A 27,469-nucleotide genomic window follows, 5' to 3' on the forward strand; every position below is an offset into this window, starting at 1 on the left:
CCCACGCGCCTGCATGCAAGTGTTCTTTACAGAGGTGAATTTGTTTCCGCTATGTAATCGTGTTAAGAAATATTTCCGTTTCGTCGTGTCTGGACAGCGTGCTCATAAGGATGAGCTGTAAGCGGCCTAACAAGCTCGCGCAAGTCTTTCATTTTTATGAGAACATTTTTTGGGGCTCCTGAGACAACCAGGAATCATTACCAAGGAGCCGCCATTGCAAAAGCGGTTGGAGACGCCACATGGACGTGTGAGTGACAGCGCCTTGAGTCATGACCGTACGCATATCTTGACTGGTACACTGGCATACAGACGTTCATGAGAAATTCCGCCGTTATGCGTTCAAACAAGCCAGACAACATTCTGTTTTGTTGACTATTAACGCACACTTTTGCCTAACACGGACCCGATTGCAAAAGAGTTCAGCAGGAAACGGTGCAAAAACAGTCAATCACTGCACCACTCGCACTGTACCTACTGCGAAACATGGAGGAGACTGAGTTATGTTGTGGTGCTGTTTTGTTGTTTCGTCTCAGATGAGCGATGGGATATGAAACATGTGCCGGTTTGTGAGCGAGAATAAGCGATGAGACGAAATGAGGTACAGTTTGGGATGAAGTGAGGTTCGATAGGTAGATCGGAAGGCAGGCAGGTAGGTAGGTAGGTAGGCGGTTTATATGTTGGATTAATTCGTAGCTAAATAGATCAGTAGGTAACAACAAGTCTGCGAAGTTTTCTGCAGATCGACTTGGTCATTAATTGGTAAGCGGATCTGTCATGACTGGAAATGGTTACACAATAGCGTGAGCGCTCGGTTCCAGTGGTTTCATGGCCCTGCCAGGCGGTCTACGATTCCAGGCCAGCTGCAGTCAAGCTCGCATGTGTAAAAGTGCATGTCGCACCTCATCATTGGGGACTATTTGCTTTGGACGGGAGCCAAATAGTCTCTCCTGAATGAAAATCTATTTGTAGTCTGCTCGGCCGCTCATGAACAGGTTTTTCATCTACTGACACACGCGCACACATGCGCGCAAACGAGCACTTATTTGTTATGATCAGCAGCATTCAACCCTCCTTTTTGTTTTTGTTTTTTAAATATAAATAGACGCAAATATAATGTATTTGTATTGTTTTGGTGTTTTCCAGGCCCACTCAAATGGGGGTTAGAAAAACAGATTTTCATAACTTATCCTTACAGTCAAAGCTGCTGAACTATGACCTTCCTACCTGATGGCCTGAGGCATCTTCAGGCAGCGTCCTTTTCAACTGGGCTACAAAATGCTTTTTCCCTCCATTAGCACAAGCATAAAAACAACACTCAATAATATTTCTTAAAAACATAAAGTAATAACATAATTAAATAGAATGCAAGGGATTAAACAGTTTGTGCATTATGATTTAATGCTGTAATTCAATTCATTGTGCTGCTCCTTCTGGTGTGCCCGCCTTTGCGACCGGGAAGCAGTACTGTATCATCGATTCATGCAGACACAAACGAAGAAAAGTACTTCTTCTACTATCACTCAGTAAGATGCTGTAATATTAGTTTAAAAAAAACCAAAAAAAACAAACAGTAATTACGTAATTAAGGAAATTCAATATTTTTTGCCACATTGTTTTGCTCAGTTAGTTGTGGTAATATTAATCGCTCTTCGCAGAGGATAAAGAATATATAGCTATGAGTATTGTTCTATTATCTGTCTACTTGTGTTTCTCCACCCTTTGTGTTCAGATATCTGTTGCTTCTAAAACCGCGACGATCGCCGCTAACCGTGAGGCTGTCAATGGCGTTTTCATTATGTTAGCATCAAGCTAGCGGTCCATTCTTAAGGCAACATTGGTTGGTTGTTTTAAACACACAGCGTGTAATTGTCTTTGTTTTATGTTTAGTTGGGCCTTAAACAGCTCGAAGACTCTTTTACTTTTACTCTTTTACTCGTAATTTAGGTCACTCGTATCTCAAGGCGGCGCTATAATTCCAAAGGGTTCGCATACTTTTATCTGACGGCTTGGCACTTTCTGTTTAACCGTCCCCAAAAGGTTCCACAGTCAAACGTAACAGTCAGTGAGTCACTGTTTCTAATGGCGCTCCGCAGTACAAATCCAGAAGCTCTTTTCTTCGAATATCCCCCGGCCTTTGCTCGCCGAGTCTGTTTTTTATCAAATGCGAGTGAAAGGCTTTAAGAAAACATCTTTGAACTTGGCAGCGAAAAACCCGCAACCTCATGCGAAGTTCTTCTCCCGTTTCCACCCCGGGGCGGAAGAAAAGATGACTCCTCTCTGCCAAATCATTCAGTTTTCAAGCAAGTCAAGCTTCTTTGTTCCCCGTCTTCATTCTTCACTGGCCGCGTTGCTGACAGGAGGTGAAGTAAAGGTGTCCACTTTGAGGGTTTAATGGTTTTTCTCTTTCATACAGAAATACTGCAAGTGTATTATTATTATTATTGTAAAACAATTTAAAAAATGATTTACAGTATAATTTAATGTTGTAAGAGCAAAATCATATAATCTATTATTATTATTATTATTATTTTGCATATTTTTAAAATTAATGTTAATTAAAATATGTTTCAGTTTTTTTAATTAATAAACCAAATTTCATGATGATATATTATTTCATATTGTAGGATGATTAAATTTCTAAAGATTTTTATTATTATTTTATATATTTTAATCATTTGTACTATCTTTTAACTATCATTATTTTCTTTAATCATGCCAAATGAATTTCTGATTCATAATTTCATGCTGTAAGATGGACCAACCTTATTGTGGTATTTTTTATGTATTATTGTTTTTAATAGTTTAAATATATTGAAATTAATATTTACGATTCCTCATTAATATACAAAATTACTAACTGAGCCTTGAATTCATGTTATTTTGTGATATGATATGATTATTTTATATATAACAAATTAATGTTACTTTTTATTCAAATATTTCTTGAATTGTTGTTTTTATTATTAAACCCAATTCCTTGATGATTTAACAGTTCATGCTTATATGAACCAAAAAGGATATTTTATATATTTAAAAAAAATGGTAATCTTATTATTTCAAAAATATATATACGTTATTGTTATGTTTGTATTAACATACCAAATTAATTGCTGATTCATCGTTTCCCGCGTTGAGATGGACCAAATGCATGAAGTGACATGCTATTTTCCGGCTTTTGAAAGGACGGAGGACTCGCTCAGGCGCCCCGCACGCGAGCACACAGATTGGGGGGCAGAGTGCTTCACTGCGGGGGTGCCAGACAAAGTCAAGGGCACGGGTCGTGAGAGGGAAATGAGAACAGGGGAGCTGGAAACACGCTGACAATTAAAGCAGATTTATGTCCGTAATATCGAAAACCGAATTACTTTGAACAACAACTACGCCCGCTAGCCAAAACGGAAAATGGAGGAGTGAATAGATCATTATTATCATGTCGCTTTTATTGTTGAAATTGTATAACGTGACCACACAAACAAGAAATTATAGGTATATTTACCTCTTAATGTGTATTGTATCCACCTGTGTCTCCATTCGTAAGTTCTAGATTTTGCTCAGTTTACATACGGGGCGGCGGAATGGTGGACGACTGGTTAGAGCGTCAGCCTCACAGTTCTGAGGTGCGGGGTTCAATCCCCGGCCCCGCCTGTGTGGAGTTTGCATGTTCTCCCCGTGCCTGCGTGGGTTTTCTCCGGGCCCTCCGGTTTCCTCCCACATCCCAAAAACATGCATTAATTGGAGACTCTAAATTGCCCGTAGGCGTGACTGTGAGCGCGAATGGTTGTTTGTTTGTATGTGCCCTGCGATTGGCTGGCAACCAGTTCAGGCTGTACCCCGCCTCCTGCCCGATGATAGCTGGGATAGGCTCCAGCACGCCCGCGACCCCAGTGAGGAGAAGCGGCTCAGAAAATGGATGGATGGATGGATACATACGGGGCAAGTTGAGCAGTGCCCCACCAGATCCAGCACTGAGGATCAATGAGCCGCTGAGAACTAGAGTGGGGCAACACCGTTTTTGCACTGTGCAGGAGAGGGACTTCAGGTTTTACAGTTGCAATAAAAGCATGAGGAATTATGTATCTTGGTGGTTTAGAAGGCAGTGATCATATTAGATATTCATTTGGGATCATTTGAAAACAAAAAACTCACAAAATGTGTGGCTATACAAGGCTTTGTATTGGACATAAAGAATTGATCATAGATCAGTTTTTATTTCATTTATTTATTTAATCTTCATTTATGCAGGTAAGGACTTTGAAAACAGTTTCTCTTTTGCAATGCCGACCAGTTTGATATATAATGTACAGTGATTCTCAAACTGTGGTATGTGGGCTCACTTTAGTAGTGCGCAAAAGAATCATTGCCTAAATACAGTTCAGTTGTTTAACTTTGTAGTGCAATGCTGTACATATGAATTTAATCTTTTTAGACTTTTATTTAGGTTCCACTTGTATTTAACTTTTACATGCAATGCATTTTAACTGAGTCATTACTTAAATATTGAAGCGCAGTTTTGATGTTGAAACAGATGTACTTTATCCTTCCATTTGCTGCAGGACTGGAACCAGATAAAGAATTATTAGCCGCAGAGTTGTCCATCACTTGTATTGTGCGTGTTTGTGCAAGCTTAGAGGGCATAAATCGGTGAGCAGATTTAAGGGGGTAGGGGGACGTATACGTATCCCGGCGTCATGGCTCTAGTCTCGTGGCAGCGTCTGCCTGGAGGCCAGCATCGCGTTAGCGTTGACCCCCACGCCCGACGACAGTCGCCATGGCCACGGGACGCCTTAATGAAGTCATGCATCACGGCGGCACACCTCAGCTCCGACACATCAGCGTCTCGTTGAGGGCATGGTAGTGGGCGGGGCACGGGGCGGGAGGGGTGATTAGTTCAACCTTAAAGACAAAAAATTGGGGAGGCTTTGAGACCCAGGTGGTCTAAATGCACACAATCAAAAAATTTATTCTTATTGTATTTGATGACATTAATAACACGTCTAGAGCAGGAGTAGGCACACTTGATTTTTTAAATGGACAGAGGGGCAAGATAATTCGTAGATGAGGGCGGAAAAAAGAAAAAAAAAAGTTTATTTTACTCATGAAAATATTCTGCATAAAACTAAAATATATTCTATTTTTTACTATTATTCAGAATAGTTTAATTCAGCTGAATGAACCAGTTATTTAACAGAATGATAAATAAATGTAATAAAAATGTTAAATTGCAAAATATGTAAAATTGGCATTTATTTTAACGATAAATAATCATTAATTGGGCATTTTTATTTGATTGTCAACAATGAATTAATCAACCAATTATTTAATAAAACAATGTAACTGTAAATATCCAAATGTATACATTTTATTTTACTAATATTGTTATTTCTTGACAATAAATCAACCAAGCAACCATTTCATGAGATCAAGGTTTAAAATATAAACCATGACAATTCAATGTAAATTTTCACCTTGAGAAAAAAAGCGGAGAAATGAATCATTAATGCTGGCCCGTGGTCCATACTTAGCGAGACATCACGGAGTCTGTTGAGTGTTCACATTAGCAGGACGTCGCAGCCGCGTTTGTGTATTTTTCTCCACTTTGGTATGTGGGCTTCCTCCAAGTGGGACATTTGTACTGAACTCCATCCAGACCTGCACAGACAAAAAGAAACATTGCCTTAAATGCTCGATGGACTATTCAGGAGGTAGACATGACTTTAATGAGCTTACTTTCATAAGAACTCTCTTCCACATGTAAGGCACTGCGTTATTTTATTTTTTTTAAATATGTAAAACGGGGAAGTGAAAATAAACAACTGGGATAGCGTGCAAACCCTGTTATAAATGGGGATGCTGTTGAGTTCAGAATGAACAAATCACATTCAAACTCATGTTAAACGGGAGTCAGCGCTTTTATATCACAAAACTCTGGCATTGGAACAGGGGTGTGTAGACTTTTTATATCCACGACAATTCCAAAAGGTTCACAGACTGTTGTATTGCAACTCAGAACAATTCTGCTGATCTCTGCTGAAAATGTTTCTGCATTTGTGAACTTTCACTGAAGCTCTGCTGGAGACGTCGTGTACCTCAACTGTATTGGCTATGAAAGTGTACCCTACAAAGGTCATGTTTGGAACTCGGCGCCCCCCGTAACTTGAGTGACGGCCCCAGGTGAGGTCACCACGGCCATAATTCTTAAAGCACTCAATCATCCAATCAGATTAAGCGCTGTGGAGTTCCCAGAGGTGTTAACGGTGCTCAAGTGCGATGTTTGGAAACAGGTGACGATCACTTTTTATGTTTTCTTTTTGGTTGCGGAGGAACACTGGAGGACTGTTTCAAGAATAAAAATGCGAGCTCGGCTGATTTGTTTGGTCTTGACCCGCGAGCAAAAATTTACGAGCGCTTAGCTGGCGACAGCGAATTTCCCGACAAGCTGCACTTTGGCGGCTTGTGAATGCTTACTCCCAGTTGAAGTTAACTGAAACTAAACACAAAATAAAGAGACTCACGTTTCCTGTATTAAACAAAACACCGTATAACTTTTTGGATGGAAGTCCACTACCTTGACGCTACCACACAATGCAAAACGCCATAGATGGGCTAATGAAACTAGCATGAATGTCACAGTGTTATAACCATTTACGCAACAAATATATGTATTGTATTTTGTGCCATATCATGTGTAAATATGTGTTGGTATGACAATTAAACTCCTTGAATCCTTGAATACTTGAACACAAACGGTTGCCTCACCATTTGTGTTCATACATGTAGACAGACATTATAACAATATACTCCCAAATACCCATCCTCTGAGTATTATTGCATCTCACTGAGACCTTGTGACCCTCTTATTCGTGTATATTCTTGGGAATTATTATACTGCCCCCTGGTGGCCAAGGCGTGCACACCAGAAGGAGCCGCACGATGATTTGCAATCAATGAAATCATGGTACCCAAACTTTCTTTTCTTTTACATTCCATTTAATTTTTATTACTTTATGTTTTTATAAAGTGCAATACTGTGAACTTGTTGAGTCTTTTATTTTTGGGGGGTTAGAAATTCAAGTCACAACTTTTCAAGAACAAAAGACATATTTTCTCAGGATAAAAAAAAAAATCATAATCTTATGAGAACAACATCACAAGACAAAGTCACTGCACATTTAGAAAAGTATACCACCTTAAAATGTATTTTATATTATGTTATAAACCACCAAGTTATGGCTCTGGGGTCCTCAGTTTGAGAACCTTTGGTCTCAAGGCAACACGGCCATTAAAAAGGGTTATGTGGTAACCAGGGGAGACCAGTGCTCTGCAACAATGGCTGCAGTGAAGACAACAACAATGAGGCTTTGGAAATAAATGCAAAAAGACCAACAGTGCATCGAAAGGAAAGGGTGTGATAATTTAAAGCTGTCACACAGCACATTTGTGTTTCAGCATGACAACTTGACTGCTGACCTGCTGACCGTAATTTTTCTGCATCCTCCAGAGGTGGGAAGTAATGAAGCGCAAGTACGTTGAGTAGATTTTTTTTTTTAGGTGGCTGTACTTTACTTGAGTACAGTGGTGCCTTGATTTATGAGATTAATTTGTTCCGTGACCACGCTTGTAACGCAAATCATCTTTCCCCATTGAAATGCATGGAAATGCCATTAATCCGTTCCAGACCCACAAAAAAAAAAAAAAATGTTGATGAGAATTTTGAAGATAAATTGCACTCTACATACTATTATACGTTATGAAAACATAAAGTTATAACACAATTAAATAGAATGGAAACAATGAAAGTTTGTGCATCATGATTTCATGCATCCATGCCCATTGACATTCTGCTCCCTGTAATGTGTGTGCCTTGGCCATCAGGGGGCAGTATAGTAGTTATAAAATACACAAAAAAGACAATTCCCTTCTAAACTCAATAAATTGCAGTAATAATCTTAGTTGTTTTTCAAAGAGGATAAGGAATACAGAGGCCGGACTGCGAATACCGCAAAGTCACAAATAATTGACACCCATTATAATTGCATTGACAAAAAAACCTACTTTTTTAAAATCCCAATAAGCGTTTTTGGGGTTGTTCCTCCCCCCCCACAAAAAAAATTAAATAAAAATAACAAATAAAAAAGAATCCTCGCTGTGGTGTTTCAAATTTAGAAGCTTTATTTATTTCCATGTTACAGAGACTATAATGCGTGCAATCTATATGTAGAAAACTCAAACCATCACGTGATGACTGATGAGCGTCATGGTGTTTCTGCTTCCGTATTGTTTTGGAGACTTTTTGCAGAATTTTACCGAAATAAAAGAAAACTTTATTCACTGGTAATGAATCAATACAATGTTTTTACCAATGGGTCTTCAAGCTTGTATGAACGCAGATGGTCATGTGCGCTTGAATTCTTCGGAGAATGAATGATGTCAAGCAGGGCCCGGCGTGATCCAGCCACAAACTCAATCTCCAGTCCACGTCGACCATTGAGTGCACCTGATACGCTGCTAGCTGCGCACGGTGGGAGGCTCCGGGACGTTTAAAGTCGGTTTTGTATGCAGGCAGACGTGGGACAAAATGCTTTGTGATTAATTTTCTCGCGGCTCCGAGCAATCGGCCATCTGGTCCCCAAGAAGTCGCACGCTGCGTGTGGGAGTGGACCCGATCGAGCACTTCATTGTCTGGTTGTTCACCCGGGGACCCCTCAGGGCCAAACATACCTGATATGTAGGTCAAGGACTGCGTGGGATGATATATGATTATGTACATTTATATATTTATCCTGTATAACTTAATGAACCCATTTTATTCAGTATACATACACAATACAGCCAGATGTTTAAAAAAAAATATGCCTTTACGGAGATATTAATGCTCAGTTTTGATTGTCACTGACATAATTTTGTGGTTTTAATTTTGCCACTGCAACATATTTTAATATTTAATATTCGTGGAAACTTATTTGGCTTCACTAGATGGTCATAGTTTTTTAAAATATGTTTTTTATTAATAAATATTTTATATAAAATACCCGTAAATATTTTTTAATAAGAAAAACAAAAGCCACCCGGGGGCAGTATAATACCGACATACGGATGTACTCTCCGTTGAGACGTCTCCACTGCTCTCAGCTCATCAGTACGGCAATAATATCATCCGTTCTTCGCAGAGGATAAAGAATATATGGATGTGAATATTCTTATATGTCCTGTCTACATATGTTGCTGCACTGTTTGTGTTCAGGACATTGCGTAAGGAGTTATGGCACTGCAACTATTTAGCATTAGCATTAAGGTACCGGACTGAAAGGCTAAGCTATGTAGTTGTTTTAAAGACAAGGTGTAATTCTCTTTGTCTTGTTACATTTGGCAGTAAAACCTGACCTGGGTGTTGCAATAAACAGTTTTTTATTATTATTTTTACACATTGGACTGACTGTATTTTATTGTAGTTCAGATATGTTATGTGATTATATATTTTTAAAAATGCATTTTTATCTGTTTAGATCGTAGTACAAAGTACTTGTTGTGCATCACTAAATGCAGAAGGTGATTTATTTTGCAATAATTTCATAATTTCCATGAGCGGTCTATATTTTAATACTATGATCTAAAAAATAAAAAATAAAAGAACTCTGTGGCACATGCAGTTTGAAGGTTCAACAAGAGGTAAAAAAAATTAAATCCTTCCTCACTGAATTTTGTGGTTGCTATAGCAACCAGCGGTGCGCAATCCACTCGCTGAATGTTGGGGAGGGGGCGGGGGGTCGCTCGGTGCTCACTTAGGTGGGGTGTCCTGCTAGGGCCTACTGCCTTAAAATAAAGATGAATTCTCTTTTTCCCTGCACTCGGCAGGGGCCTTTAATGTTTCACTCTCATTAGACAAGTGGATGCCATCATGTGCAAACCCACACACACTTATTAAATTATGCATATTTCATTGTGAGCTGCTCACAGTTCAAATTATTGCAAGTAAGGCATGCTGCTGTGGGACTTCATTTGCTAATGACGGAAGGGAAGCAAGGGGACGTTCGTAGATGCTGGAAGAGCATTAACACTTGTTTTCGAGAGGGGCTCGTTTGACTCAAGCATTTAGCTAAAATGGTGGAATGAATTATGACAGCCATCCCCTCTGATTGGCAGCATTAGAAGCCTGTAACTTGAATGGAGTCCTCAGAGGACCCTGCTAAATTTAGGGGGGAAATGTGATGCAACACTCAAAACAAATGCAAATCATTCAGATGCCCTTGACTTACAAGTTGAATTCATTACGAGACCACGCCTGTTACTCAAAACATTTGTATCTCAAACTATCTTGATTCATTGAGATGAATGAATATGCATTTAAACTGTTCCAACCCCCCAAAACAAACACATTAATGTAGATTGACCCTCGGGGGAGTTCATAAAAAAAATAAAAAATATATTTTTTAGGACAAAATAAAATCAAAAAATAAAAAACGCATCATATTTTTACCATATATTCAGTGCTGCCCTTGGTGGACTGGAAAAAATGATTGTTGCAACTTTTGGCTTGCCCCATAAATAATACAGTAACATTACATTTGTCCATAAATTGAGTTTGGTCCTTGGAGGAATGAAAAATGAATAAATAAATTTTAAAAATTAATAATTGTTTACTGTATTTGATATTATGAAAAAAATATATACCAAATTCATGTCACTGATGGTGTAGTGGTACACTCGCCTGACTTTGGTGCGGGCAGCGTGGGGTCAGTTCCCACTCAGTGACGGTGCGAATGGTTGTCTATATGTGCCCTGCGACTGACTGGCGACCAGTTCAGGGTGTAGTCCGCCTTTCGCACGAAGTCAGCCGGGATAGGCTCCAGCGCCCCGTGACCCTAACCAGGATAAGCGGTGTTGAAAATGGATGGATGGATATATATATATACCAAATTCAAAATCACATGAAGTAAAAATGGAAAAAGAAAAAATGTAATTCACTCGTTATAGGTTATCTGAATTGTGTTCTTCCACACCAAAGTCATCCAAGCGCGATGTTGCCACAAGGTTCGGAAGCATACAATTGTGCAAAATGTCTTTGATTTGTTTAGAATGATTGAAGAGGCGTGTCCGCAGACTTTTGCTCATTTGGCTTATGATCCTATGCTTAATCAAAGACTCCTTTCGGTGCCCTTCGGGGCTTCACTTCTTCCTGCTTCTCCTTTAATCATCCCTGTGATAGAAGCTTATCGTCTCCCAGAGGAAGTGAGTGCGTGTCTGACCCGCTTCAGATAACAAGCCTCCCCGGTGCAGGAGCTTCTCAGGCCCCGGTGGAGCGGCTCTTTATCTGCCTCCTGCAGGGAGGCGAGTTAGTTGGAAGGCAGAAGTGTGAAAAAGGTCCGGTCCGCCTCTTTTTATATTGCCTTGTGGCATCAGCGGTAAAAAATGAAATAAAATCAGGTGTAAGGGTCGCGCTGTTCTGAAAAATGAAGGTACTGTTATTACTTTACAGTACGTAAGTGGATTTCTTGAACTATGTTGAAGTAAGTTGGGGACCTTCATTTAGACAAAATTAGTGCTTTGGCACAATATTGCCGCATCTTGGTCCCAAGGAACTGTTAGTTAATTGAGGAGCGTAATTTATACTATAGTAGTGCTTTGCCGCCATCTTGTGCCATCTCGGTGCCAATGAACTATGATAAAGTTAATTGAGGAGTGTAATTTATATTAAAGCACCTTGTGGCATCTATGTTAACTATTTTGACAGGAGCTTAATTGAAACTAAAGCAGCGCTCTGGCACCATCTTGTGGCATCTTGGTGCCAAGAAACTATGTTGACGTTAACTGAGGCGTTTCATTTATACAAAAGTAGTGCTTTGCCACCATCCTGTGGCGTGTTTATTCCAAGGACATACACTGAAGTGAGTTGAGGAGTTTCATTTACACAAATGTAGTGCTTCGCCACCCTCGTATGGCACCTTGTTGACAAGGGAAAATGATGAAGGTAATCGAAGTGCTTCATTTAGGCAAATGTAGTGCTTTGCTGCCGTCTTGTGGCATCTTGGTGACATGTTCGTGTCACAGAACTATGCTGGTATTAATTGGGTTAAACATTTTTAAAAGGAATGTTTTGCCACCATTTTGTGGGAACTATAGGCAATTTTGTTCTGAATTTCTTTCCAAATACAATTTCACCATAAATCATGCACACTGCGTAAACTATTTTGAAGCAATAGTTTTAGTTAGTTTGCGCAAAATCAAACAGCAACATTACCAATAACATCGTAAGACGATATCATACATTGTGAGATCGATATTTTTCCCACGCCTATAAATTGATCCATCACTTATCATTTGGCCACCCAAGTCAAAAATGTGATTATTCAATATAAGAATATTATTGCATCAATGAAAGCCACTGTAGCCGCGTCGAGTACAGTATTTGCTGAGGTATTGGCTCATGTTTATTTTCAATCAAATAAATAATTGCTTAGCTTACTGACCTAAACATTGGATAGTTTAATCAACTAAAGAACAATCTTTAGGCTTTACACTCCACGCCATCCTATACAGTTTGTCCTTGGGCTCCTCGTTCTCCTTGTAGCTTCTAATGAGACACATGAAAAAGGAACAAACTGGCACAAGAAGAGCATCCCCTCCACCAACCTCGCCCTCCAGCCCTGACGCATACATTCATACGCTTCCCCCCCCCCCCTCCCCATCCTCTTCTTCAGAAAGTTCGCCGCAGCAAATTGGGCGTAAAGTTGCTTTTCATTTTAAACTTTCAGCTGTGGTTTGCCTGTGATCTTTCTGGTGCTCCCTTTTCTCGCCCTCCTTTCATGTCTTTTGTGGCGAGAAAATGTTTAAATCATAAAGCAGAGGACGTAGTGTGCAGTCACACAGGAATATCACTATTCTGACTTCATGCATGTAAATGTGTGCACAACTTGTTATAACACTTGCGCTTGGCACATGCTTTAAAAAGAGCATTTCGATACCAAACTAGTTCGAGTTTAATGAACAACAGTTTTTGTTTGTTTGTTTTTGTTTTTTTTCAGTTTTGGGGTGAATTTCGGGGGGGGGGGGGTGAATTATGTTTCAATGAGGCCAAAAAGTGAGGCAGTGTCTCAATGTCGCCATAGTTTGGACATTTTCGTACACTGCATTTTGTTACAAACTACAGCGGTTCCTAATACCTATTACTACTTAATTACATACTTTATTAGTTAATGTTTTAAAATGTATTGTTTGATATTTATGGTCTAGAGGTGTTTTCAGATAGATATTTGCAGTAATCATGCCTTTACTGCTGTGTTAGATTTACAATATGAGGAGGGGCAATCAGGAACATAATTCCGGATTATCTCATCCACACGACTGAAAAATTATTCACTCACTTACTACTGAAACTTTCTCACACACGTCTGAAACACAAACACTATTGGAAACTCATTCTTCAAGTGCACAACACTATAAAGCAAGCTGTTTTTTTTAATTATTATTATTCAGCACGTTTTGAAGGCAAATAATACATGAGACCAACGTTTGCCTCATAGAAAGATCCACATGCCTATGTGACGTATCCTGAGTCATACTGAAATAAATCACATCCACAGTAAGTACACTTGTGTAACATTCTCCAATAGCACACTACCAATGAGTGTCACTCGAGTGACAACACAAGGGGAGCGGATAAGGGAAATGATCAAATGGAGGTCGGGAAAAGGGGTACAAACATTGAAGTCCTACAAGGACTTGGGCTTGTCTTGGTTCATCATGTACTTGTGGTACACCACCCCCAACGTGGTGAAGAAGTTGCCCAGGAAGAGAGTTATGTAGGAGCAGCCGCACATTGCCACCTCGAACAAAAACACATTTTTTTATTAATTTTTTTTTATGCGTTTCAACACATTTTGGCATGCAAGTGGATGCAAATAAGGCTACACACCTGCCACTCTTTGCACTCTGGAAGCTGAAACATCTTGAAAAGTGTGACGCTGTTGTACAGCTGCCAGAACTTGTGAGGACGAGGAACAACATCTTTCATTTTTCGTTTCATTTAAAGGGTCATGTGAAAAATGAAGCTAGAGAATTACACATTGTGTATATAAACCAACCACACTGCCTTAAAGTCTGTTAGCTTCATGCTAACACATAATGGGAAATCCAAGAGGTGGGCTAATGAATAGCATTGACATTGCGGCGTTAGAACCCTTCTAATAACGGATATTTAAACACAAACAGTGGGGCAACACAAGTACACAGATAATATAGCAACACTCACAGGCATATATTCTTTATCTTCTGTGAAGAATGACTGATATTACTCCGACTTACTGAGTAAAAAAAAAAACATGCAGCAAATGATGTTTACTTTCTTTTAATTCTATTTAACTATGTCATTACTGTGCTTTTTTTTTTAATCAAGTACAATATATTAGATGCTATTTGTCTTTTTATAAACACATAACAAATATTTTTAATTTAATTTAACTCACATGACCAAAGAACAAGAACGGCAGCAGGAAAGTAAGCCCCCTCCACATCCACGACTGGAAACCCTCTTTAACAACACAAAAAGAAGAAACATGACCCGAGGAATAAAAAAATTAATAAAATAAATGATGGGGCCAGATGGATGGACGATAGATAAATGTATCAAAATTAAATCAGTGGACCCGTTTGTTGAGGGGGGATACGTTCCAGGGAGGGATGTCGCAATCACATTTTTTTAACAGTCACTTGATTTTGAGTACCTGACAATACTGAGTCCCGATCTGATACATCGGCAATGCAGTAAAAAGAATTATGAAAAAGAAAGAAGAAAGAAAGAGTCATCTTTTACTCTTGGTGTTTACATAGGCATGCAAGAAAACATTCTACGGATCAGTAAAAAAAAACGAAACCATTTCTGAATCTAGATCTGAACCTATTTGCACAACCAACATTGTCCCAGATGATCGCACACAGATGATCGCACTACTCGTCACTTTAAACCGCATACACTCCTTGAAGTCTCACCGCCCTTTGCACAATGGTCATTGCACTGGACTATTGCAATATTAGTCGTTCGAACTGCTCTAAGTGCTAGAGGACTCTGCATCTTTTTGCACAATTGTTTTTTGTCAATGTCTTGATGTCCCCAAAGTGTTCTGTAAATTGACTGTCTGTTGTACTAGAGCGGCTCCAACTACCGGAGACAAATTCCTTGTGTGTTTTGGACATACTTGGCAAATAAAGATGATTCTGATTCTGACGTGGTCGGAAATCGGGGCCGAACACGTAATTTTTAGCTGATCTGTATCAGTTGAAAAATATCAGAATAGATATGTCATTTGTTTGCATCATTATTTTGTGCTTCACCACTGATACGCTATTAAAAAAATGTGTTGACTTGGTTTGACTCACTACTGCACTAGATTTACAATCATATGAAAAGGTATGCTGGGATACTTTTATTCAAATTCAAAAATACGACGATCGAGACAAACTGAACGTGCACGCTTTTTTTTTTTCTCTTCTTCTTCTTAATGCACGTGCCAAAGTATCGGATCGGGACTCAGTATCAGCGGCTACTCAAAGTCAAGTGATTCTGACTCGGAATTGAGCGCGCATATGTGTAACTGACCAACAGTGAGGTCCATGTTGTGTCCTTCTCCGAGGGCTCGCAGTCTGTACAAGCAGCCGCTCTGGTAGTAATACTGCAAAAACTGGACAAAACCTGCACAGGAGAGAGAAGCCCAATCACACAGTAATGCAGTTTGAACGTCCCTGTCATGTAGTTACTAATGGTGTGGGCTGGTTTACTTTGGTACAAGCAGTATGAGAGGAACTGGTTTCTAAACATTTGATACAGAGTTCCCTCAGGCCTGCGAGCAGAGATGACAAAAATGTTAGGGAGGGAAAAAAAAAAAAAAAAAAAAAAAGACATGACTTGTGAGAGGTGAAGTTAGCATGGACTTACCACGTGAGCATGACTCCAGACAGGAAGGTTGATACGTAATGATGGAACACCCACCATCCTCGGATCCTGAAAGCAGATGACACTGAGGACGCAACAGTTTCAAATAATATTGTGTAAACACGCAAAGTGTGAGTTATTGAGCCGATATGTTCGCTGTTTAAGACACAAAGAGTCCACCCGACCATCCGTTTTCTACAGTCATCATCCATGATTGTCGCAGAAGAGTAAAAAGAAGGGGTCGGCACGTACAGTGGAAGTCTATACACCTGTGTTCAAATGCGACATTTTTGTGATATAAAAAAATTTGATCAAAATAAGTAAAGATAAATGCCTACTTGAACATTTGACCATTAAATAATTTCACCCGCCCTTCCAAGTAATGTGACCTATAACCTGTAAAACTCAATAGATTTTTTTTTTTTTTAAATATAAAAATAAAAAACTGCAATAGTGAGGTTGCACAAGTGTGCACACCCTCTTATAACTGGGGGTGTGGCAGTGTTCAGAATTCACAAGTCACATTCAAGCTCATGTTAAATGAGAATCAGTAAGAATTTTAGTTCTAGTAGGCTTTTATCGGGCGGCACGGTGGACGACTGGTTAGAGCGTCAGCCTCACAGTTCTGAGGACCCGGGTTCAATCCCTGGCCCCGCCTGTGTGGAGTTTGCATGTTCTCCCCGTGCCTGCGTGGGTTTTCTCCGGGCACTCCGGTTTCCTCCCACATCCCAAAAACATGCATGAATTGGAGACTCTAAATTGCCCGTAGGTGCGTGAATGTGAGTGCGAATGGTTGTTTGTTTGTATGTGCCCTGCGATTGGCTGGCAACCAGTTCAGGGCGTACCCCGCCTCCTGCCTGATGATCGCTGGGATAGGCTCCAGCACGCCCGCGACCCGAGTGAGGAGAAGCGGTTCAGAAAATGGATGGATGGTTGGATAGGCTTTTATCTTTTTTCAGTTTGATCACAAAAACCTGGTATTTGAACATGGGGGGGTAGACATTTTATATCTACTCCGTAGACAAAAAAAAGCATTCACACTCACATTCACAACAATGGGTCATGTAGAGTTTTCAATAAACCTGGAGTGCAGGATTTTGGAATGTGGGAGAAAGGCGGAATATGCGAAGGAAACCCTGGCAAGATTAACAAATTCCAACTCGGCTCTCTTGACTGTGAGGGTATTCTCAATGTTCAAACCCATGGTTCATATTTATTACGTGTCCATCATCAGCCCAACCTTGAAGCAATGTTGATCAAATTGTTCACAGCTAAAACACAAGATTCAAATTAACACCATTATAACTGTCTAGTATGAGCTCCGTCAAGGCCTAATAATCCTAATTTGGGTGCTCTCAATGTGCTGGGACTCCACTGTGTCTGAATTTTGCCATTAGGATTCATGTATTAGTCACTGATGGTGTAGCGGTTCACTCGCCGGACTTTGAATTTCCCCTCAGTGACATCGCGAATGCAAATTTTTGTCCGTCTCTATACGTGCCGAGCAATTGACTGCAAGCAGTCCAGGACGGCAAAGAACGCAAGCAGTTTCTCGAAGGGTGCACCTTGAGCCGTTGTTGATGAGGATGCTCTCACGGATGGTGAGCGTGCAGTAGTACCACACTAGGAGGAAGTTGAAAACGGCGTCTAAGGCTCTGGAAGGAAAAAAAATGGAACATTAAGTTGGCGCTGATATGCTAACAGTGGTTAAATTGGTATTATGCTTAGAGGACAGTTCACGGTACAGTGTTACCTCAATTTACAAGTGACTACATTTTTCCACTCCCAATGTAAGTTTACTATAAAACTAAACATCAAACAAAGAATTAGATATTCTTTACTGACCTAAACCGCACAAATTACAAACAAATTACATTTAAAAAGCAAAGCATCCAGACAGACTATACCAACACTCACAGGCATATATTCTTTTTCCTCTGCAAAAAAATAAATAATGCAATTGCAGATTAGTGGCCGTCATTTTCTGTGTTTGATCATCAAATCTACATGAGGCGTGTCTGTATTATGTGCCATACTGCCCCTTGGTGGCCAAGGTGCGCATAAGAGAATGAGCAGCATGAACCCCACTGAATTATCATGATGCATAAACTGTATAATAAAGAATTAATAATTATATAAGTAGAAAACTGTAGCGTGCTATTTTTCGTATTAAAAAACAAATTACCAAATGTTTTGTTGATGGTTTTCCAGGCGCCGGAACAGAATAACGGCATTTGTATTCATATCAATGGGGAAAGATGATTTTAGATAACTGTAAGACTTACCTGTAGCTGAATAAAAAGCGACAAGTGAAGGAGAAGAGGAAGAGGATGACAGTGAGGACCAGCTTAAATTTCTCGTATTCGTCCTTGTAAGCGAATCTGTGTAGTGGGGAAGACGTTAAAGACGTTAGCGTGTGCGCTGGAAAACCGTTGCCGTGACGACAGGCGAGCGAGACTTACTTTGACTGCTTATTGAGGAGCGTGACGTTGACGTTCCCTAAAACAAGAGTGAGGTATAACCTGTAACGGAGAAAGCGGTCATTCAACAGTGACATGATAGATCCCCTTTTAAGTTAAAATACAAAATACAGTGGTACCTTGACTTAAGAGTGCCCTGACTTACAAGTTTTTCCAGTTTTTTTTTCTGTGTGTTGAGAGCCAAATTTTGCACAAAAAAAAAAATTAAAATAAAAAATGAAACAAATGCAGCAACCAAAATGTTGTAATGCCCTTGCATGTGGGCAAGGAGAGCACCAGTCACCTACACTCTTGTCAGCAGTTTATTGAACAGGATTAAAGAGGCAAATGTACAAATACAAAATGAAAACACTCACAACGAGTAACTCTGACTCGAGCTAATGGTGTCAGTCACTAGGCCTCGCCCCTTAGAGACACACATCCAACACACAAATACTAATGTACATACAGTAATTGCACATTATAAAATCAGTGTATTTATTTATGCGCTTTTATGTTTTTATACAATCCTCACAGGCATTTATTCTTTAGCCTCTGTAAAAAAACATTACTGCAGCTTACTGAGCAGTTGTGACCGTTGTCTTTATGTAAATACATGTGCATTTGTGATATGCTGCCCTCTGGTGGCCAAGGCATACACACAATGAATCCATGAAATCATGATGCAGAAACTTTAATTCTTTACATTTATGTACGTTATTACTGTGTTGTTGTTTTTTTTTGAATGACAGTACTGTTGAGTGCTATTTTTCTTTATTAAAAGCTCATAACAAAATGTTTTATTTTTTTGGAGGGGGGCTGGAATGGATTAATGACATTTCAATTCATTTCAATGGGGAAAATACACTGAGTTGTCAGCTTGGTCATGGAATGAATTAAACTTGTAAATCAAGATACTACCCTATACATATGAAATGATATTAATAGATGCCCAAAACACATAATGAAGGGAATCAAACCCGTTCTTCTTTGGTAGAAAGGCTTCCATCTCGGAAAAAGCAACCGCTCGCTCAGCGATTGCCACCTCGATGTCGGCGATGGAGTCCGCTTCCTCTGGACTTAGCTTTTGCTCCGGGTGCTTGGCTTTGCATCTAAAAATAGGAAAGCGCGTGAGACCCCACACGTCGTGTCTGACTTTGTTCCATTGCGTCTTGACATGTTTGTGTAAGAGTTGATGATAAACAAGGGAGACAAGCTTACTGTTGCAGTGATGCCCAGAGCTCTTTCAGCTTCTTTCGGTGACGCGAGATGGCGGAAGTGCAGCTGTTTTGCAACTTGGTGACTTCCTCAAGCTTCACTCTGTACATACGATGTGTGTCCTGATGAGCAAACTCAGCATTATTACCTTTGTAAAAGGCGGAATTTCATCCATCCATTTTCTGTAGAGCTTGTCCAGTGGGAAATCGCAATTGAGTTAAAGGTTACGATATTTGCAGATTATACCTCAGATGATAGTGATACATCAAGTGTGTTTATTTATTACTTACATTCATAGTTGTAACTATAAATATACCACAAACTATGATCACAAAACACTTTTATTTCAAACTCAACTTACAACGATACCTTTACAACACAACATAGGCTTTTGGGTTGAGCTGTATCACTACAACAATACTTCCTTGACAACAAGTACCACTTTGCTCTTCGCCAGGATTTTGGCGCTATCTAAGGGCACCAAAAAAAAAAAAGAAATTGTTTTTTGTCAATGTCTTTATGTCTCCAAAGTGTTCTGTAAATTGACTGTCTGTTGTACTAGAGCGGCTCCAACTACCGGAGACAAATTCCTTGTGTGTTTTGGACATACTTGGCAAATAAAGATGATTCTGATTCTGATTCTAATAGTTGAATTTGTCAATAGCTAACCACAAACAGGTCAGACTCCCAGAGTACATCGTACCATAAAAAATACAGCAAAGTCATTTAATCCAATGAATGTCTTTTTTTAACTAAAGAATTTTTTTTTTAACATATTCTTCATATCAATATTCTTGATATTTGACGATATTGCACGATATTATCACAATATGGAGGACTGTCAACGTCAGTATCATTTTTTTCGGAATGAAATGACAAATATTTACTCAAATTGCAAAGTGCAAGAAAATAATTTTTCTCATAAAAATAAAAACAAATAAAAATCATTAAGGGGACTGATTATAACCATACTTGAACCAGTTCTGAGTTAAAATTCCCTTCGTTATTTTTTACATGGCGAATTCCTTAGGTTCATGTTTGAGGTTTACCTGTTTAAAAATGACTAAACTACTACTCTACTATTATTCCAAATTACTGTACAGGAGGGTTTATAACGATCCCGACATACGGCATTTCTAAATAACTTTTCCATTTGACGTCTTATATATATATATATATATATATATATATATATATATATATATATATATATATATATATATATATACGGCCTATATGAGTTTTTCCTACAAATCTATACTGTTGTTATTACTTATGACTCCGACTTAGGTAGTCATTCGTGTTAAGTCGCCGTCGTAAGAACGGTTTACCGTCGTAAACCGAGGACCCGTGTAAAATGTGGCGTGGAGCTAGCAAAACACGTGACACCTGCGATTTTGACACTCTTACCCTCCTTGGCGCTCTTGTACGTTGTATTACTACGTTGTATTACTACATTAAGAGCATGTATTACTATTACTAGCATGTATTACTACATTAAGAGCAGCATAAATGTATGAATACAAGTGGCTAATGGAGAAAAGAAAACAAGAAAAACGTCAAATGGGAGGTTCACGGCGACGCCTCCGGGCTCCGTCCTCTTAACTTAAAGTCTGACTACCGTACAAAGCGTACAAGTAACAAATGGTGAAAAGAACTTACCTGAATTTGTTGGTAGTCCTTCTCTAAATCTCCCCACTCGCGAAAACACTCCGACACGCCCGTCGGACTGAACAACATTTCGGCTGTTGTGGTGTATAGTGGTGAAAACGTCCAGGAGTTGTTAAAAGTGGGCAACAGTTACTCCTCGGTGTCAAGCAGCTCATGCCAACAACAATTGGTTTCCGGTTATAGCTTTCACAATAAAAAGTAAAGTTGTAAATCTGTTTTTCTACGGTTTTCGAAGCGAAAAAAATCTTAGAAACTACTTAGTAGTAGCATAATTGGTAACGCCTGTAAGAAGTAGCGTTCTGTTCCGTTGTCTACAATGTAGTTGAACACAAGTCTACAAAATAAACGGAATAAATTCTGTCTACTATACCTGATAAAGATAACTTTACAGAGCTGTCAAATTCGCCTCGTGAAGTGACGTCAAGGTTTAATTATGCTAATATACAACGCAAACGGACCAATCAGAAGCCCAGTTGAGGATGCGAAAGGAGGTTAGCCAATCAGCTCCAGTGTTTTAAAGTGCTGGGCTCAAAACAGGACGTATTGCCTTGTATAATAATAGGTTTTTTTATCTCGTTATTATTTTTTTTTATCTCGTCAACCAACACTCCGGTGAAAAAAATACACATTAGTCGTAATCTTTATCGAATTAAGTCGTATATTACAAGAAGCAAGTCTTATATTTCAAGATTAAAAGTAATTTGAGAAAATAACCCTTTCGTGATTAAAGATTAAAGCCATGTTACGAGGATAAAATTTTATATTTCAGATAAACATTTTTAACACATTTTTGGCACATCAACATCAATTTCTCGAAAGGGGAGTATTTGGCTACCTTGAAAAGAAAAGGAAAACAAACATGTCATAACATTTTGAAAATAAAGTATCTTCAAGATAAAATGTCCTATATTTTCTAGATTAAAGTCAGAATATGACAAGAAGGAAATTAAATACATAGCATTTTCGTACATTAACATCAGATTAATATCTACAAATGTGTAAAAGAAAAAAAATACTCTATGAAAATAAAGTTGTATATTTCCTAGATCAGTCGTAATATGAAAATATGTTTTTCATGGATTGCAACTATAATCTCCAAAATATTAAACTTTTTATTGCAAATTTTCTCTGATGTTATTTTTTTAATATTTCGACTTTGCTCTTCAAAATATACAACAAAATATAAGACTTTGTATTTATTTCGACTTTAATCTCACAGATATATAACTTTTTTTTACAGAAAATATTCATCCTTGCTCTCATAATAGTATGACTCCTCGAAAATGGAAAAATCTTGAAAATATACACCTTCCATAACGTTTTTCCTAAAAACATTTTAAAAAATACAACTTTATTTTCATAACATTTCCACCTTAATGTGAGACGTATGTGTATATATATATATATATATATATATATATATATATATATATATATATATATATATATATAGAGGATAATTCTTTTAATGAGAAAAAATGTGAGGCAACATTGCATTCAAATCGATCACGATAAAGTAAATTTACAATATAGTCCAAACAAGAGGCATTGGTCTACTATATAATAAATATTTTTTTAATATTTAGCTTGTCTGGGATCAGACTTGTTATGTATTCCCAACAAATTTATCGAACATAGCTATAAAATAATAAACTGTTTTCCTAATAATAACGTTTTCCTGTGTTTTTTTGGGTTGTTTTTTGGGGGGGGAATTTTGGATACAAACCAAATTTCTCAAGTAAGGAGTGTTTTCTTTTTTTGCCCCAATCCATGCAGGGTTTCTTCTTAAATATCTTTTGTCATTCACCTATACTTGGAGTTGGTTGGAGTGGGCAGTAGCCCGCGTTAGAGAATCAATGTAGTTGGTGTAGCTGGGCAGGTGCTCCGGTTCTGAAGCGGACCCGATGCTGTTGATGGAAGAGTCGCCCGGGGAAAGATCCTGCAAAAAATGGGACCGGTTGATTTCCGAAGAAACCGAACAAAGATTTGACACTTTCTCGTACAGTACCTTTTGCTGCAGGATATAAAGGGACGTCACCGTGTTCTTTCCATTGCACTGTGTCACCTCTGGAGGAGCATCAGCTGTGGTAAAAAAAAAAAAAAAAAAAAAAACACATTTGATTTCATTTGAAACACGTGAGAATACAAATATTCAATTCCATTCACAACTGCTTATAGTGCATTTTCATAATTTCATACCTGAGTGACGAGCCGGTGTGCGTCGGTTATAAAACCGGGAGAAAGACTTTGTTGTTGGTCGCTTTGGCCTAACACAAACACAAAATGTTTGCATTCCAGAATTTGCATTATTATTATTATTATGAACATACTTTTTGGATGGTGTCCAGCAGGCGCACACGGTTACCAAGGTGATCAGGAGGAAGATGCCACCAGTGGAGAGAATGATATAGACAGAACTTCTTTCTATTAGGATACAAGAACAGGATTTATTGATTTTATCGATTAACTTGACTATTTGAGAGGAACTTATAACCCTTTAAGCAACGGATATTTGAACACAAATGGTGGAGCCACGCGTGAAGACAATGTACTCATAGTCATATATTCTTTATCCTGCGAAAAACGACAAATAGTACTGCATCTTACTGTGCATTTGTGACCGTCTTTTTCGTGTATACACGTATGCATCTGTTATACTGCCCCCTGGTGGTCAAGGTGCGCACACCAGAAGCAGCACACAATGAATGCATGAAATCATGATGCACAAACTGTCTAATCCTGTACATTCTATGAAACAAAGTTATTAGTGTGTGTTTTTATAAAGTAAAATACTGTAGACTGCTGTTTTTCATATGAAAAACACATTAAAAAAAAATTTTGTTGGTATTTTATGGGAGGCTGGAATGGATTAATGGCATTTCTATTCATTTCAATGAGGAAAGATGATTTGAGATACAAGTGTCGACAATTACAATCATGGTCACAGATTGAATTAAACTCATATGTGAAGGCAGCACTTTCGCCCGGTATGCAATAGTTTTTACGCACTGTAGACGCTCAGTCTGATGGGCAGGCTTGTCACGGCGCTCACGGGGTTTTCTACCACGCAGCTGTACACGTCGTCATCCGCCATGGTGACCCGAGTGATGGTGAGGAGCTGGTGGTCACGGGACAGCTGCAGCCTGCTGTCGTTGCCCAGCGCTTTGCCGCCTTTCAACCACCTGTACGCGGCCCGGGTGCCCGCGTCGTGGGAGCAGTTGAGGACCACGTTTTCGCTGCGCTCCAGCACGGACGACGACTCCATGTGGATGTGAGCCCTGGACAGTGGCTCTGGGAAGGAACGAGACATTTTCAGTTTGTTATACTGTATATGCAGGCAACTCTATCCCTGAGTAATTGATGCCCTTCCAACAAGGTTTAAAATTGCCTATACAGTAGATGCCACAAGATGGTTGCACTACTTTTGTCCAAATGAACTCCTCAACTCACTTCAATATAGTTCCTTGGCACCAAGATGCCAGAAGATGGCGCCAAAGCACTACTGCGGTCTAAATGAAACTCCTCAACTAACTTCAACATAGCTCCTTGGCACCAAGAGGCCGCAAGGTGGTGCCAAAGGGCTACTGTGGTCTAAATGAAGCTCCTCAACTCACTTTAACATAGTTCCTTGGCACCAAGATGCCACAAGATAGTGCCAAAACACTAACCACTGTGATCTAAATGAAGCTCCTCAATTCCCTTCAACATAGTTCCTTGGCACCAAGATGCCACAAGATGGTGCCAAAGCACAACTTTGGCAAAATAAAGTTCCTCAACTCACTGCAACATAGTTCCTTGACACCAAGATGCCACAAGATGGCGACAAAGCAATACTTGGCTGATTAATCGAATAATTACAAAGAAAAGATGAAGCAAAATCTCAGCCTTAAAGTTTCACATGGATAATTTTTGCATAAATCGATGGACTGGTCGGTAGATTACTCGATTCTAAGAATATTCGATAGCTACTGCCCTACGTTGGACCTCCTACCGTCCACAGTGAGCGCGACGCTGCCCTCGCCAGTGAACGTATCATCCGTGATGGAGATCTCCACGTCGTACGTCCCCTCGTCCGACAGCCGCAGGTTGTGCAAGAGCAGGGAGCCGTTCTGGAAAATCAGGATGCGGTCCCTGTACTCGGGCCTCAGTGTGCCCACGATGTCCGTTCCGATGGACTGCACCACGGTGACCGACTTCTCCCGGCGGAGCTGCCACTTGATGACGGGTAGGTCGGCGCTGAAGCTGACGTAGTGAACGGAGAGGAGGGCCTCGCCTCCAAGCGTGCCTCGGACGAGAGAGCTGGGGAGCGTCATGTTCACTGCAAGCACCACACCTGCGGAGAAGCAAGCACTGTGAGCAGCACTGAATTGAAAAAACATTTTTTTTTGAAGGGGACATATTATGGAAAATGAACTTCTGATTGCCCGTATACAAATATAGTAGTCGGGTTTCTCGAGCAGTGATTTCCAACCACTGTCCCAGAGATGCGTCACGAGAACGTATTTAATGGCACTTAAATGGCGGGAAAATTCGTCATTTACAGTGACCCCCGGAATATTTTGTTAACCTATTTCCCATTATTCGCCGACAAAGCAATCAAAGTATTACTTCTGCGGAACTATGTTGAACTGAATTGTGGGGCTTTATTTCGGCAAAATTAGTGCTCTACCGCTTCCTTGGTGCCAAGTACAGTGTTGAAGTGAATAGAGGCGCTTCATCGAGACAAAAGTAGCTCTTTGGCACCCTCATCCGGCATCTCAGGCCCAATCAACGATGTTGAAGTGAATTGAGAAAATCGGGGCCTACTTGAGACTTCCGCCATTGATCACCACCACCACCACAGGGGAGACTCTGCACAGCAGCTCCGCATTGCCATGGCAACGTCCGCCAAAGTCTGTAGGACGCACGGGCCAGCATCCGCTGACAAAAGTGCCCATTGTTTCCCTACTGGCAGGCACTGGGAGCCATACAGCTGCCAGGCTCGGCAATACAAAACTAGCGGTGCAGAAACACGCCCGCTCAGTGACTGTGCAACTCGCAACAATGGTGAAGGCCGGACAAATGCGGTACAAAAAAAATGTCCTCTCAAGAAAAGCTAATGTCACACAAAGATGGGTAGACAAGAGTACACACACACATATACAGCTAGTTAACGTATTTAAATGCTGATTCGGGTCAAGTTTAACATCAGTGATATGTTTGACCTAAAACAAGAACAACGCCTTTTTCAAACAAGTTGTCATACTTGAGACCACTGAATATGGACCCTGCGCATCCAAACAATGACTGTAAATACAATAAAGACAAATGCACATTATAATAACGTTACACTACAGCGCTGAAAACACATTTGTTTAGGCAAGCATTCTAGTCAGACTACATTGTTTTTGATTTGTTGGGATTTTTATCTATTACGAATCTTCATTGGTTGGTGTTTTTCCTTGTATTTGCAGTGAAAATGTAATTAATACATATGATTATTTTAACTGTAAAACCCCGAGTTCTCTGTAAGAAGGGCTATAGAAATAACATTTACCTACTTTTGCTGTTATCCTATTATGAACCTTGTCAGCTTTATGCAGTATGGTTCCATTATACTTTGCTGTATTCACATGAATATCATAAATTATACTGTATAACACTGATTCTGGTACAGTTTAACTTCAGTGGCATATTTTTTCCTATATCGCACACTATTTTGCAATAAGACATTATAATGACAAATTCAACATATGCATAATCAAATAAAATATCGCATCATAATTATTTACGCTTATCCACAGTATTGCCAAAAACTGACATCATGTCTTAGTCTAGCTAATTCTCACTAAAATGATCTCAGTTTCTAATATTTAAACAGGATCATTAAAATTCAGTTCAATGTTAAGATTAAGATGTTAACATCGCAATTATAAAAAGTCTCAAAGTGTCCTCTATTAATTGCCAATAGCAAGGTTTCGCAAACATTTTCAGTTTACTGTATAAGATGGTTTTTTTTGGGTTTTTTTTTGCTTCATTGTAATGAACCTCAAACTTAATAGCAGCATACACTTTTTTAAATTTATTTTTATCAAGTTTCAAGTTAAGATGCGCAGCAAAAATGCGACTAACCTGTATGGAAGAAATCCAGACAGGACAAAAATAGAATCCATGGATTTATTTTGACTTTAGAGTCATGCTCTGCCATCGTCATCGTCAT

At 39.4% G+C, this 27,469-nt stretch overlaps 2 protein-coding genes across 6 annotated transcripts; both read right to left on the minus strand.

Annotated features, from left to right (window-relative positions):
• Positions 1 to 4,233: 4,233 nt before the first annotated feature.
• Positions 4,234 to 21,417, minus strand: LOC133416123 (ion channel TACAN-like). Of its 5 annotated transcripts, none has more exons than XR_009770216.1 (12): positions 21,262 to 21,417; positions 19,603 to 19,721; positions 19,362 to 19,493; positions 18,385 to 18,444; positions 18,208 to 18,303; positions 17,488 to 17,577; positions 15,926 to 15,991; positions 15,769 to 15,830; positions 15,590 to 15,682; positions 14,460 to 14,524; positions 5,466 to 5,649; positions 4,234 to 4,893 (listed from the first exon to the last, which is right to left on the minus strand). XR_009770216.1 is itself a non-coding variant. In XM_061702793.1 (12 exons), the coding sequence occupies exons 1-12, from the start codon at positions 21,337 to 21,339 to the stop codon at positions 13,707 to 13,709; spliced, it is 1,044 nt and encodes a 347-aa protein (XP_061558777.1). In that variant the 5' UTR covers positions 21,340 to 21,417; the 3' UTR covers positions 12,396 to 13,706. The 5 variants fall into 5 exon arrangements, 4 of the variants coding, with proteins under 4 accessions (XP_061558775.1, XP_061558777.1, XP_061558779.1 ...); XM_061702793.1 differs by lacking the exons at positions 4,234 to 4,893; positions 5,466 to 5,649 and adding exons at positions 12,396 to 13,820; positions 13,910 to 13,978; XM_061702795.1 differs by lacking the exons at positions 4,234 to 4,893; positions 5,466 to 5,649 and adding exons at positions 13,910 to 13,978; positions 14,246 to 14,297.
• Positions 21,418 to 22,734: 1,317 nt separating this feature from the next.
• On the minus strand, positions 22,735 to 27,469 carry LOC133416183 (hepatic and glial cell adhesion molecule-like). The gene is made up of 7 exons (XM_061702915.1): positions 27,382 to 27,469; positions 25,262 to 25,603; positions 24,280 to 24,561; positions 23,601 to 23,694; positions 23,470 to 23,537; positions 23,279 to 23,352; positions 22,735 to 23,209 (listed from the first exon to the last, which is right to left on the minus strand). Exons 1-7 carry the CDS (start codon positions 27,467 to 27,469, stop codon positions 23,078 to 23,080), a joined length of 1,080 nt encoding a protein of 359 aa, XP_061558899.1. The 3' UTR covers positions 22,735 to 23,077.

The sequence above is a fragment of the Phycodurus eques genome, chromosome 17 (assembly GCF_024500275.1).
Source record: "Phycodurus eques isolate BA_2022a chromosome 17, UOR_Pequ_1.1, whole genome shotgun sequence".
NCBI lineage: Eukaryota > Metazoa > Chordata > Actinopteri > Syngnathiformes > Syngnathidae > Phycodurus > Phycodurus eques.